At 45.8% G+C, this 15,410-nt stretch overlaps 1 protein-coding gene across 2 annotated transcripts in view; it reads right to left on the bottom strand.

Annotated features, from left to right (window-relative positions):
* The window catches only part of TMED4 (transmembrane p24 trafficking protein 4), a 56,182-nt gene that overhangs the window by 26,985 nt on the left and 13,787 nt on the right, over positions 1 to 15,410 (bottom strand). For both annotated transcript variants that reach the window (XM_068111374.2, XM_068111373.2), the window contains exon 3: positions 12,256 to 12,381. In XM_068111374.2, the coding sequence (XP_067967475.1) occupies positions 12,256 to 12,381 (126 nt within the window). The remainder of the gene's footprint in view (positions 1 to 12,255; positions 12,382 to 15,410) is intronic.

Raw genomic sequence — 15,410 nt, 5'->3', positions numbered from 1 at the left:
TATATATATATACACATTATAAAACATAAATGTCCATCTGTCCCGAACTACTACCAAACCTTGTGAAATATTTTGGGGTTTCAGCGGGTGTTGGTGGGAGGTTTCATAAATTTCTCAATACAATTATGATTTTAAGTTTCAATCCTTACGAAGTGTTACATATCCACCCTTTCTCGCCGGCAGATTAGTCTGCGCAGCAGGAGACGGGGTATTGTCATCACGTGTCTCTGTCTCTGTCTGTGTCTGTGTCTGTCTCTGTATCTGTGCCTGTGTGTGTGTGTGCCTGTGTATGTGTGCCTGTGTGTGTGTGTGTGTGTGTGTGTGTGTGTGTGCCAGTGTGTGTGTGCCGGTGTTTGTGTGCCGGTGTGTGTGCGCCTGTGTATGCCTGTGTGGTTACTTTGAATGTTGCTGTATAATATGGCATGGTTTTTATATGCAACCACCTTTAGAGGCCATTTTTCCCCGCAGAGCAGGGGTTGGCCTTTTTCAGGCACCTTGGTCCCCTTTTTGAAGCAATGTTTTTATGGCCGGATGCCCTTCCTGCCGCCAACCCTGTTAGTCGCCTCTTGCGACACACAGGGAATTACCAGTGAGCTGGTACTCAATTTGCCGACCTCGGAAGGATGACAGGCTGAATCAACCCCCCTGGTGTTAATTCAGCGATCGACCGGGATTCGAACCCAGGATCCTAGGATACCAAGCCGGCACCCAAACCGCTAGGCCAACACCAGGCTTTGTTGTCTTTTTGTATGTGTTGCATTTAATCATTGGTTTATTGGAATACTGCTGAATGATTTGGAAATCCTGGAACCACTGAATATTGGAATACAAAGCAGATTTATCGACAGTGCATCGAGTTTGTCTTTGATACATTATAGTAATACATACCAATGGAATCACAGTTTGTTTATTAACAGGGCATTAAAGGATGACCTGGACTGACACGATAACCTCCAAAGTACTCACCAGCAAGCCTGGAGTTCGCAAAAAGGCAGCTAAAAGACTCAGAGCATAAGGCAAAATATTCTGTGGTCTGGGGAGACTAAAATTGAACTCTCTGGCCTGAACACAAAGTGCTACATCTGGCGGAAACCTAGCACAGCTCATCACCCATCCATCGGACACCATTCCTACCGTGAAGCATAGTGGTGGCAGCATCATGCTATGAGGATGCTTTTCATTTTCAGCAGCAGGGACTGGGAGAATTGTGAGGCTGAACAATGAATGGAGCCAAATACAGGCAAATCCTTGAGGAGAACCTGCTTGAGAGTGCAAAAGACCATAGACTGCGGTGAAGATTTGTTTCAACAGGACATGCCCCCACGCATACAGCCGAGCATCCAAATACGCCATAGCTCCATTATAGTATGATGATGATGATCATCATCATCATCATATCCTCCTCAACAAACATCAACAATTTCAAAATGACTTTTGAAAATTTACAGCCTCATCAATTAAGGTTTTAAAACTTATCCTGAAATCCCATCTTTTTACAGATTTGTTGTCTTTAAGTTTCCCTTTCCTACCTACCTCTTCCATCATTGTAAAGCAGTTTTGTGATTTTGCTTCCAAATGAAAAAACACGATGCAAGAAAAGGTTTGATTGAAAATGTAATGAATATCCCACCATTGGATTCAGAATTCAAAATGTGAATGGAAATGGGATACCTTGAATGGTCAACAAAAAGAGTGGAAAGCAATGTTATACTGTCGTGGCCAAAAATATTGGCACCCTTGCACTTTTTTCAAATAATGCACCATTCCTTCCACAAAATTGTTGAAATTTGACATTGTATTTCAAATGTATGTAGTATGTAATATGTATTTCTTTGGTTTGCAGTGGAACAAAACAAAAAAGCTGAAAAAATGACTAAATATTAGCTTATTCCACACAGAAATCCTAAAATGGCCCAGACAATATTGTCGCGCGACCGTCTTTGATTAATATCAGGCGGTCACGGATGCCGATCGCGAAGGCCTTAGCCCCCGAGGTGAAAACTCAATGGCGGATTCCAAAAATCAACAGCTACACCAAAGTGGAGGGGAGCGGCGAGACCCCTGCAGCCTTACCTGTTCTCGGGACGTCTCCAATGCTGCTGCAAATTAAATAAATCACACGGAAAACTGCGTTCAGGAATATATACAAAAAAAAATACAAGGGTTTAAGGCAAAGAATGGTGGGACAGGAAAAGCACACGCCGGTAATAAATATCCTAATCGGGACGTCCCCACATGACAAATTTCAAATACAAACGAGGGATATGTGAATACCAAAAGAAATGTCTCGTCATGCAATTGTGAACGCGCAACTCGGTCTTATGTCCGTCGTCTTCAATCTCCGTTGCCCACACGCGACTCCTTTCGTCCAGCAGCACGCCTCGCTCCAAGCTCCAAAGCACCGAGCACCGAGCACCACGAGCTCGACCCTCGTGCACTGTCGACAAGCCAACTCGGATCTCACCGGGACTGCCAACTCAAACCGTGAACTGTGAACCGAACTGGTCAACTGCTCGCAACTGACAGGGCCAGGATCTCTGTCTGAACCGCTTGCCAACCGCTCTGGCTGGGAAAACTCTTCTCCACTCCTCAACTCGGGCAACTCTCTCACTCACTCCAAGTCTCCCTCTGTCCTTCCAACTCACTTCTCTCTCTCTCTCTCGAACCAACTCTCGTGCTCTCCCTCTCGAACCAACTCTCTCCTTCCAACTCGCCTCTCCTTCCAGACCAACTCGACCAACTCTCGTGCTCTCCCTCTCGTACCAACTCTCTCGAACCAACTACAAAATGGCGTTCGGCGCTCGCTAATATCTGCTGGCCGGTGACGTCAGCCTTGGCGCGCTGCCAATCAATCAGTCCCTTCCACCGAACCTCCCAGCTTCGCTCAGGCCCACGCCCACCGCGCCTCCCAACCTCGCTCCCTACTCCGTGGTCATAGCGCGTGCTATTCGAGGTGGATTGGCCTGCTGGAGGTGTAGGTGGCGGTGGCCATTATCGGCGGTGTCCAGGTCTGGTTTCCTTTTGCCGGTTCTCTTCCAGAGTCTCGTCAGGGAAGGGAATTACTTAGTGTTGCACTAAGGACCTGTCGGAATGTCTATGTTGGTCTGCAGTGCCAAAAGGGACAAAGGTTTTAGTCTACTTGCCAAGCCTATAGAACCCTCTTGTGAACCCGGAAATGTTGAGTACCCCAACGTTTTAAGTTAGAAATGTACAGTATGGGTCCCCAGCACTTAGAAACTGCCAGATGCTAACTTGCATATGTTGGGCAATTAGCAAAATTAGCATTAATAGCATTAACCCTATCAAACATAGGCCTGGGACACTGAAATTTCTGTGTCGCTCTATTGCTCCGTTTGAATGCTTCGTGTGAGCAAACTATTTGAAGGATCTGCATGAAATTTGGACATTCGCTCCAAAGCTGAAGACGATAAGTGTCTTTGGACCACTGCTTGACTCGCCCCCTGCCCACCCTGATACAGTGCTCAGTACCATTGCCTACTTAGACACATCACTGAGGCAGCTTGGCATGAGCCACAGTCATATCACGTTTGACATGCAGCTGTACGTGATCGCTTGCCTGATCAAGTGGAGTGATCTGCAGCGATGGTCATCAGTGGTTCTCAGACCTGGGATGATGCACACTCTCATGTCATTCATCGGCTCAATCGGACAACTGATGAATTCAACAGGTATGGAGGAGCTAGTCGGTGCATCATTTGGAGGCCTGAAATCCATCTTCAACGGGAAGGCCTGGCCCAAGGCTATGCGAGCCTTCCATAAGGTTGTGTCTGCTCTTCTTCATGACTTCTTAGAGGAGGGAGAGAAGACTCACGAGCAGATAACGGCATTCCTGGAGAAAGCCAGAGAGCACCCCACAGGCCGGCTATGGGTGGATTGTTTCATCACCCCTACTCTAATAGCTCACAGGTTCTGGTGAGCAGAAATAGAGAGTGATTGGATGCTGCAACAACACTGCCTTGAAGAGATGCTGCCCTATTTATTTGCTGCCGGTCATCACCACTACGCAAGATGGATCACATGGCATCTGCGCGACATGCAGTACCTTCCTGCTACTGCCAAGGATGACCTTTACGCTGGAAGCCATGTGTGCCGCACTCTGATGGTGCAGCTGCAGTGAGTGGAGACATGTTTGGGGAGCAGACATGCATCAAGCAAGGGAAGGGAGTAGGAGGCATGAAGGGCATCTCCACCAACCCTGAGCAGATCGCCGTGTGGATCCAATCTTTCGGCATCTGCTCCTATCTCTCCAAGTCATTGGATGAAATTTACGACGATGCTGAAGCACCGGATAAGACAATGAAGCCCAACAGACACAAAGAAGAGGGTAAAGGACGGCGGGAATTGGACGCGGAGGACCGGGCTAAAATCCTGAGAGTGCTACAGGAAAACTCCTATCCACTCACCATAGAGAACCCTCCACCATATCATAAATGGCCAGGTGGAAGATGAAAAGGTGAATGTGCAAGATGCATTGAAGATCGGACAGGACATGAGCACACTGTTCTCTTCATCACTTCCTGAAAGATTTCATGCGCCCATCTCAAATAAGGTGGTGACAATGACATTCACCAAAAAAAGAGTGAAGGTCAATGCGAAGATCATATGTGACCTTGAGGCGTTGTTTGCTCGGCTGCTGGTGGTGGGGAGCAAGAGAAGAATGGAGCTCTCTGCCCTCTTTGACTACGAGCTCGGCCCGGTCCCTGCATCCATCATCGATGAGTATGGATGCCTCAGGAAGGGTAACAAGTCTGTGATCGTCCAGCGTCTTGGAATCCTTGCCCCCAATCCCCACCCACCACATGTTGTACTCGTTGATGCATCGCAGCTCATCTACCACGTGGTGTGGCCATCGTCAGGCACTGTGGCTGACCTCGCAGCCAGCATGGGGCGCCAGCTTAATCGCTACATCACCGAAACATTTGTCATCTTTGACCGGTATGAGCAAGTCTCTGCCAAAGACCACGAGAGGCAGAGAAGAGCTGGGGAGAGCTCAACAGAGTACCGACTCTCACTGACAACCCCTCTACCTAGCCGCGACAAGGTGATGAAGAACAAGACAAACAAACGGAGACTGGGTGAGCTCCTGTGCACACACAGCATAGGAGATCACATCAAGATGGTCAGCAAAGCAGACAGTATTGTCACTCATGACGAGGCTGACGTCTCCCTCATCTCATACATGTTGGATGCAGCCAGTCGCGGAGCTGAAACTGTCCGCATTCTCGGCGACGACACTGATGTTTTCGTACTCATGGTCTATTGGTGCTGGAAGGTGGGTATCACATGTAACCTGCAGATGGAGAGATGGGATGGCACTATTCTCAACATCAATTCGACAGTAGAGAATCTCGGTGAGCAGTGTCGCTCCATCCTGGCTATGCATGCTCTCTCCGGATGTGACACCACCTCCTGTCCCGTGGGGAAAAGGAAGGTGTCCGCACTCAAGGCCATGAGAGTAGTACCTGGTGACCTGCTTCACTTCATCGGAGAGGAGGGAGCTACTGATTTACAGATTACAGAGGCAGTGAGTGGTTTCTTCCTGGCTCTGTAGAACGAGAGGGAGTCGGCATCTCTGAACGTCGCCAGATATGACATCTACCGAAAGCGTAAAACCCCCCCAGCACTGAAGACACTGCCTCCTACAGAGCGCAACGCTCTCCTCCATGGACGGCGTGCCCATCTACAGGTGCTGCTTTGGAAAGCAGCAGACTGCCCTGACCCACCAGCTGTGGACATAACAGTTTGGATGGAATAAGAAGGAAGGCGAGAAGGGAGAGGAAGTCATCATGCCCATCCTGGATGCAAGCCCCGTTGCTCCTCGTGCCGTGTTGGAAATGATCAGCTGTAGCTGCAAAGCTGGGTTAAAGCCCTGTTTAACAGCAAAGTGCAGCTGCGTAGCTGCAGGCCTGGCCTGTACCAGCTACTGCTTCTGCAAAGGCTCTGATAGTACATGTTGCAACACACTCACACACTCACAGCAAGAAGAGCAATATGACAAGAATGTAGAGTCAGGAGAAGAAGATGAAGACGATGAGGATGAGTTTTATGATGAGGATATGCTTTATAACAGTGCAGAGTAGTAGAAGTGCAAGACGCTCTTTCTTGATGGAAGTTTTATGTTGTGTAACTTGTGCACATATTTTTCAGCTCTGATCATTTTTGGTATACTTGTGTTTTAATTTTGAGGATATTATTTACCCCTAGTCATATTATTCTAGTTTGGTATGGTACTTGCCTTTGTTACCTCTAATACCTGTGAATAAAAGTGGAGCAATAGAGCGAAACAGAAATTTCAGTGTCCCAGGCCTATGTTTGATAGGGTTAATGCTATTAATGCTAATTTTGCTAAATGCCCAACATATGCAAGTTAGCATCCGGCAGTTTCTAAGTGCTGGGGACCCATACTGTACATTTCTAACTTAAAACTTTGGGGTACTCAACATTTCCGGGTTCACATTTCTGGCAAGTAGACTATTTGGCTAACCAGGTGAGGACACACAGGGGCACAAGTATACTCCTTACCCGACAAAACGCCGACACATGAAAATTACAAGGTCAGATTCCTTACCGCGACAGACGAAGCACGTTACCTATTCAGATCTATCTGCTCTACATATCACTACCCCACCAGACATAATATTATTGGCACCTTTTATAAGTTGTTAGAAATAATTAGAATTCAAGCAGGTGATTCTCCTTTACTTTGGAATTGAACTCACCTGTGGTGAGTTGCAGGTGCCTGCAAAATAAAAATCACTCATTCAACCAGTTTAAATGGAGAAAAGGAGTCATTCTGCTGTTTTGTGTCACTGTGTGTACCACAATGAGCATGGAGAAAAGAAAGAAAACCAGAGAATTGTCTGAGGAGGTCAGACACAAGATTGTAGCCAAGCATGGACAATCTTAAGGCTACAAGTCCATCTCCAGAGACCTTGAGGCTCCTGTGTCCACCGTACACAATGTTATCAGGAGGTTTAAAGCCCATGGCACTGTAGCCAACCTCCCTGGACGTGGCCACAAGAGAACACTTGATCGAAGATTGCAGGTAAGGATTGTTTGAATGGTGGAAAAAGCACCACAATCAACTGCCAAACAGATTCAAGCTAACCTTCAGACACAAGGTACAACAGTTTCAACTCGCACCATCCGTCGACAACTCGATGAAAGGGGCTTCTATGGTAGGAGACCCAGGAGGACCCCACTGCTGAGAGAGAGACATAAAAAGCCTGATTGGAGTTGTACAAAACACACCTGAACAAGCCAGAATCCTTCTGGGAGAACGTCCTGTGGACAGATGTGACCCAATTAGAGCTTTTTGGTAAAGCACATCATCTCTATGTTTACAGAAAACAAAATGAAGCCTTCAAAGAAAATAACACCTTCCCAAGCATGAAGGAGGTTCAGTGATATTTTGGGGTTGCTGTGCTGTCTCTTGCACTGGGTGCCTTGAATGTGTGCATGGCATCATGAAATCAGGAGATTACCAAGGCATTTGGAAGCACAATGTTCAACCCAGTGTCAGAAAGCTGGGTCTCCATTGAAGGTCATGGGTCTTGCAGCAGGACAATGACCCCAAACACACTTCAAAAAGCACCCATAAATGGTTCAAGACAAAACTCTGGACTGTTCTGAAGGGGCCAGCAATGATTCCAGATCTAACTCCTATTGAACACTTGTGGGGAGATCTGAAAACAGCAGTTGGGAGAAGGCACCCTTCAAATCTGGGAGTACTGGAGCAGTTTGCACAAGAGTGGGCCAAACTGCCAGTAGAGAGGTGTAGGAAGCTCATTCATGGCTATGGGAAGTGATTGACTGCAGTTATTTTGTCCAAAGGTTGTGCTACCAAATTAAGACTCGGGTGTAATTAATTTTGTCAAGGCCATTTCTTTTTATTTCCTGATTTAAAATGATATATTAAGTTCTGAATAAAAAACAAAGGTTCTGTAATATTAACAGTGAAAAAGAATTATGGAGACCAAATACTTTTGTCAATTTCAACTGATTTTAAGAGAAAATTGTGAGTTGTTTGAAAAAAGTGCAAGAGTGCCAATATTTTTAGCCAAGACTATATATTCCTCAAGTTAAGATAAACAAAATAAACAAGAAAGAGTAATCAGAGATTGCAGACCTTCCCTAGGAGGTGTGTGGTTTTGTCCTTTGGGTTAGCGGGGTATTTTGCTTCCTTGGGGTCTTATGGGCCTTTTCGGTCCTCAGGGCATGAGGTATTTTGGAGCTATGGGTATTTAAGGGTCTTTGGGTTCTAAACGGTCTCACAGGGTCTTTGCAGTTTCAAATGGTCTTTGGGTTCTAAAGGCTCAAAAGTGTTTTATGTGTCTTAAAGGGTCTTAGCGTGAACCCTGGTGTTGGGCTAGCGGCTAGGGTGCCGGCTTAGGATCCTAGGATCCTGGGTTCGAATCCCGGTCCATCGCTGAATTAACACCAGGGGGGTTGACTCAGCCTGTCATCCTTCCGAGGTCGGCAAATTTGAGTACCAGTACACTGGTAATTCCCTGCTTGTACGTTAAAGGCGGCAAAAAGGGTTGGCATCAGGAAGGGCATCCGGCCGTAAAACATTGCTTCAAAAAGGGGACCGAAAAACAACAACAACCACGGTCCCCGAAAAAGGCCAACCCCCGCTTTGCGGGGAAAAATGGCCTCTAAAGGTGGTTAAAGGGTCTTAGCGTCTTTGTGGGTCTTCAAGGTCCTTCGGGTCTTGGTGGTCTTAATGGGTCTCAGGGTTTTAAAGGTTTGAAAGGGTCTTGGTAGTCGCAAAGGGTCTTGTGTAATTAATACACATGCTCTCGTTTTGTGCGGACAAATAAACGGACCCAAAATGCAATTCCCTCTCCTCTCTGGTGAGGGCAACAAAAGAAAGAGCAGATGTAGAAAGGTTTAGGGATAGTTGGTTAAACTTGAAAAATATAAATCGAGAAAGATAAAGTAATTGGAGAGACAGGGTGGATGGAAGTGGGTGAATGCAGGAAGTGTAGGGAGAAAGGGGTTCAAAATGTCATCTCCCCATTGCCCCCACCATCTTCCCCACGCAAGGTACACTACAGCCAGTTAAACGTGGAAACACAAAAGTCAATATGACTTTTCTGCATCTGCTCTTTCTTTTGATTTTTTTTGTTTTTCAGGTTATGCCAAACATCAAATCAGCATCATGCGACAAAATACATAATCATCATTTTCATGACTTAAAAACAAGACCTGACAAAGGGCGGATGAGCTTCCTTCGGGAGTCAACGGCCATCCTAAACGGAGATGGTGCCGCCTAAAAACACCCAATGGGGTTGGGAAAACCTGATTTTTCCACCTGATCTAGCTACCCACTCCCGCATAGTGGTCCTGTGAAGATTTCCTCGTTTCAGATATAGGTGAAGGTTTTTCCAGTTTTTCCTCTTCTTCTTCTTTTTTTTGTAGCCCTTTACATTTAGTGCCGTTCAGGCTCGTTTATGGCGAATTCAAATTAAAATAAAGAACTCACCATGTATTGATATATTAGAACAAAAGGTTATAAAGCATACTCAAAAGAACCGACACAAAAAGGCCATAATAGACGGGTCAATTTATGAAAAAAACACCCTAACCCCCAAAAAATTGCTTCAAAAGGTTTTTCAACGGTTTTTGGTACTAATGGACATCAGGAATAACATATTAATATAATAAAATCGGACCACCGGAAAGCTGTTATTTTCAAGATGGCGTCCAAGATGGCCGCCAATACCCTAAAATGGCTATAAATCATATATAATTCACCCTGGAGTTGTAATTTTGGTGTCTACCCCTGGGTTTTAGGGGTCAAGAATCCCATTAAGACCATTTAAAGTATCATTGACGAATCAGGTAATCAATAAATTCAAGAATATGGCATCGAAGATAGCAGTCAGCCATTTTATTAATTAGTTCTCATTAGCCACCCATGTGACACTCAGTAGCCAATCAGAGCGTGTGTTCTTACCCACTTTTTGGACATTTCTTTCAGGTTTAACAATGAGTGCAAATAGTGTCGACCCAGAAGTTTGTCCCATCTGTACGGAAAAATTGGATGATGGAGGTGATGTAACTCACATTTGTCAAAAGGGTGCTGATGGAATCGACGCAGCAAGTGTGCAAAGAGGTGAAACCATTGTCGTCACGGCTGGCACTAAAGTGCACACGAACTGTCGTAAACGGTATATCAACCCACTTGACATAAAGACTCAAGAAAAGTGGATCTTCCAACTCAATTGAGAGAAGCGCCAGAGTATCTGAAGGTCCTTTTAATAGCAAAACTGATTGCATTTTTTATGGAACTGGTATTGTGCCAGGACGTAAGGACCACAGTTATGTAAAGACTGATTCCTTCGCAAAGACAATATTGGAATGTTGTGATAATCGTTCTGACAATTGGTCTTTCCTCGTGAAAGGTCGCATTGAATACTATCGTGGTGTACATGCTGCAGACGGTTTGTATCACCATTCATGTAGTGGAAATTTCCGGTCTGGGCTTGATGTACCCCTGCAGTTTCGGAGTTGTCATGAAGCAAAGCATAAAAAATCCGGACAACCCAAGGATCAAGACCAGGAGCAAGCATTCTTCAAAATGTGCTCCTACCTTGAGATCAATGATGAAGAACAACTGACTATTTCAGACCTTAGAGATAAAATGAAAGTTTGACTGGTAAAGATTCAGTTCCATATGGCAATCAGTATCTCAAAAGCCAACTGAAGGAACGATATGAAAACTATATTTAAATCGCAGAAGGTGGAGGTCTTCATGATATAGCGACAATGAGAGAAAAAACATCTCGGATACTTAGGTCGGCATAGGCAGAATAGCCATCCAGTTGTCAACTTCACTGCAGAGACAGAGTTTTCAGGCAAAAAGGATGATTTTTTCTCAAGAGATAGCAACAAGCAAGGACTAATCGATCTCATAAGTGATGAACTGAGGAAGAGGGACTGCAATGTGATCAATGCACCTGGGGATGCAGACGTATATATTGTTAAAGCTGCAGTCGAAACCTCGTGTCGTCAATCCGCCACTTTGATTGGGGAAGATACTGACCTATTAGTTTTGCTCCTTTACTATGCGCACACAGATAACAAGGAACTATATTTCCGTTCTGACAACACGTCTAAGGCTACCAAAGTATATAACAACCGACTACAAGCAATTCTAGGTAAGGACCTTTGTTCACAAGTACTCTTCATTTACGCCTTCACTGGTTGTGATACAACCTCCCAGATTGTTTGGTATTGGTAAGAAGTCAGCCTTCCAAAAGCTTGTGAAAGGAGATTCCATTATACAATCCTGCACAAATACATTCGCTCTCCAAAGTCAGCCAAGGGATGTGATAGAGGCCCTCGGCAGCAAAGCGATGGCTGTCATGTTTGGTGGCAATTGTATAGATTCGCTTGCATCATTGAGCTACAACATGTTCGTTATGAAAATAGCGTCTGCAAAATCGTTTGTGACACCTGAACGTCTCCCCCTACTACATCCTCCACCAAATTTCACTGCCTCAGAACTTACTACCAGTTCATGGTCTGGATTGGGAGGGAAGGTGACATGGATGTCATGAACTGGGAAGGAAACTTGAGGACAATCAGTTGGTTCCAATAATGTCGGAAATGAACGCTGCCTCTGATAAATCTCTTGAATACGATACATTGCAACTGCTCAACTGCCTGTAGAACACCCTGTTGTAGCTGCAGAGGATACGGACTACCTTGTCATAGAGTCTGTGGACCGTGCAAACTTGAAACATGTGGCATTCCATATAACCAGTCTATAGAGGAAAAGCAAGAGTGACAATGAATCATTGATTACCTGATTACTCAATGGTACAAGGGGTAGACACCAAAATTACAACACTAGGATGAATAACAAATGACTTATAGCCATTTTAGGGTATTGGTGGCCATCTTGGACACCATCTTGAAAATAACAGCTTTCCGGTGGTTCAATTTTATTAGATTTTTAATATGTTATTCCTGATGTCCAATAGTACCAAACACCATTTAAAAACCTTTTGTCGCAATTTTTTGGGGGTCAAACTGGATATTGACCCGACTATATGTCTCATCATCCAGTGGACAATGAACACTTAACACAAGTCAACAAAGCAGTCAAAATGTATTATATAATGGCAAGGTCCTTGTGGTGACAATAATAGCTTGGATAACAGTAAAAAAAAAAAAAGGATGAAATTAAATTAAAAAAAGACAATAAGGTTTGGCTTCACCCACCAGCTTGCCTCCAGCAAACAATGACATCTTGGTGGAATTGGAGTGCAGACAGATCTGGTGCTCCCCTGGGGTATGTGAGGTGAATGTAAAACGACCCTCAGAGCTGTACTGCTTCGACAAGAGAGGCTGCACACAACAATATGACACAAAAAGGGCCAATGAGGGTACATGTTGTGCTGTTAAAGCAAATAACATTCAAACATACACACCTTGGCATGAGTGAGGGCAGTCTCACACACTTTGAAGGTCCACAGAATCAAAACTTTAAATATATATATTGATGTGATCACATTGATTTGTAAGTAATAAATAAACAACAGAACGTGGTTTTGAAAAAAAATTTGTGTTCAAGATCGAGGCTCATGGAAGAGCGAATATTAATCACATTAAAACAAACTGACACATAAAACATATAATGAAGGGAGCGGGAGACAAGATGGGGAAAGAGAGGGAAGCACACAAGTACAACAGTGGAGAACAGGGATATCGGGAGATCTGTGGGAGGAAGAGGGCTTGGGGGGATGAGGCATGGGAAGGGGGGGGGGGGGGTGGGAGAGGTATAAAACACATGGACACTGCTAGGACTTCCAGGAAATAAGTCGGTATTTCAAAAAAGTGGATCTGGGGCGAATTAGCGGGGGTAGAAAAGATCAAGGTTTTGGATGGGGGAAGATAAGAGATTGTGGTGAACAGCTGTTTTAAAGACCTGGAGGGAGGAGTGGGATTGAAGAGAGTGAGGGAGTTTGTTCCAGAGGCGGGAGAAAAGAGAAATGAAAGAGTGAAGGTGAGCAGAGGGTCTTGATTTTGGCAGTTTCGCCAGCAGAGGGTTGCTGGCAGATCTTGTGCGACTTGTAGGAATATTTGGGGGACAGAGCACAGATAGAGCTGGGGGGCTAGGCCGGAGAGGAGTCTGTAGAAGACAGCCAGATCACCAACCTGCCTGCGCTGAGTGAGTGAAAGGCCCTTGGAGTTAGCTTCATCGTGGGAGATTCCAATGATTCTGAAAGCTTTGGTTTCAACAGCGTGAAGCCGAGCTAGGTGTTGGGCAGGAGCACCAGCCCCGAGGGGAGAGCAGTATTCCATTGAGCTGCAGATGAAAGCCTTGTATGTGGTGAGGAGCTCAGGTGTGCCAAGGAAGGACTTCCACGATGGAGGATGCCCAGTCGGCGACTGGCTTTGGAGGCCAGCTTGGAAATGTGGTTTTCCCTGGAAAGATCATGGCAGATAGTGAGACCCAAAAGCTTGAGTGACAGAACTTATTGGAGAGGATTGTTCAGAAAGTAGATGGGAGGATTGTCCAGTCGGTCGTTTTGGAGAGACATCGTGAGAGTGTGAGATTTGTCAGGATTGAAAGACATGTTCCACTTGTTTGACCTGTCTGTGATTTTGCCCAGATCTGCAGAGTGAGGAGGCTGCAAACTGCCGATCTGAGGGATGAGATATGGAGCAGCAGAGAGTGGAGTCATCAGCAAAGAGATAGAGAGGATGTTCAAGAGAGTCGGAGAGATCATTGATGAAGCCCAGAAAAAGCACAGGGCCCAGAACACTGCCTTGGGGAACTCCAGCCTGAACAGGAAGGGGAGATGTGAGAAACCCATTCATGGCCACACGTTGACTATGACTAGAGAGGAAGTCCGCAAGCCATGCGTGGAGATATCCATGGATACCATAGGAGAGTTGTGCAGCATGTCCAGAGCAGTGCAGGATGCCGACACCGTATCGAAGGCACGTGATATGTCAAGGGAGATGGCTCTAATTTCCTGTTTGGCATCGAGGACCTCCATCCATTGTTGAGACAGCAAAAGCAGCATGTCCAGAGTAGAGTGACCTGGTCTGAAACCAAATTGATGATCAGAGATCAAGCCATTGGAGAAGAGGAAGGATTTGATATCTGAAGCAATGATGGATTCCATGACTTTGCTGATAATTGGGAGCAGGGTGATTTATCTGTAGTTGCAATGATCTGTTTTTGTTTTTTTTGTGTACTGAATCGAGGCTCGTGAAAGAGCTGACATTTACTTCACAAACAAATCAACCAGACAAACAAAATATATGAAAAGAGGGAGCGGAAGACAAGAGAAGGGGAAGCACACAAACACGTGAGAGCACACAACATTTAAGAGCAGGGAGATGTGTGGGAAGGAGAGGGCTTGAGGGGAGGAGGCGTGGGAAGGGGGGGGGGGCGTGGGAGAAGTATAAAACACAAGGACACCAAGGACTTGCAGGACAGAAGTTGGTATTTCAAAAAAGTGGAATTGGGGTGAAATTAGCGGCGATAGAAAAGATCAAGGTTTTGGATGGGGGAAGATAAGAGATGGTGGTAAACAGCTGTTTTAAAGACCTGGAGGGTGGAGTGGGATTGAAGAGAGTGAGGGAGCTTGTTCCAGAGGTGGGAGAAAAGAGGAATGAAGGAGTGAAGGTGAGCAGAGAGTCTTGATTTTGGCAGTTTAACCATAAGAGGGTTGCAGGCAGATCTTGTGCGACCTGTAGGAATATTTGCGGGATAGAGCCCAGAGAGAGCTGGGGGGGCAAGGCCAGAGAGGAGTCGGTAGAAGACGGAAAGACCACCAACCTGCCTGCGGTGAGTGAGTGAGAGGCCCTTGGAGTTAGCTTCATCGCGGGAGATTCCAATGATTCTGAATGCTTTGGTTTCAACAGCGTGAAGACGAGCTAGGTGTGAGGCAGGAGCACCAGCCCAGAGGGGAGAGCAGTATTCCATTGAGCTGCGGATGAAAGCCTTGTATGTGGTGAGGAGCTCAGGTGTGCCAAGGAAGGACTTCGCACGACGGAGGATGCCCAGTCGGCGACTGGCTTTGGAGGCCAGATTTGAAATGTGGTTTTCCCAGGAAAGATCATGGCAGATAGTGAGACCCAAAAGCTTGAGTGACAGAACTTCTTGGAGAGGATTATTCAGAAAGTGGATGGGAGGGTTGTCCAGTTGGTCTTTTCGGAGAGACATCGTAAGAGTGTGAGATTTGTCAGGATTGAAAGACTTGTTCCACTTGTTTGCCCAGTCTGATTTTGTCCAGGTCTGCAGAGAGTGAGGAGGCTGCAGACTGCCGATCTGAGGGATGAAGAATGGAGCGACAGAGAGTAGAGTCATGGAGCGACAGAGAATGGAGATGAGATGATGAAGACATAGAGACAGAGATGAA

Source organism: Myxine glutinosa, chromosome 3 (assembly GCF_964187855.1).
Source record: "Myxine glutinosa chromosome 3, kmMyxGlut1.1, whole genome shotgun sequence".
NCBI lineage: Eukaryota > Metazoa > Chordata > Myxini > Myxiniformes > Myxinidae > Myxine > Myxine glutinosa.
Note: the sequence above shows the minus strand (reverse complement) of the source record. Positions and strands in the feature narration are given on the sequence as shown.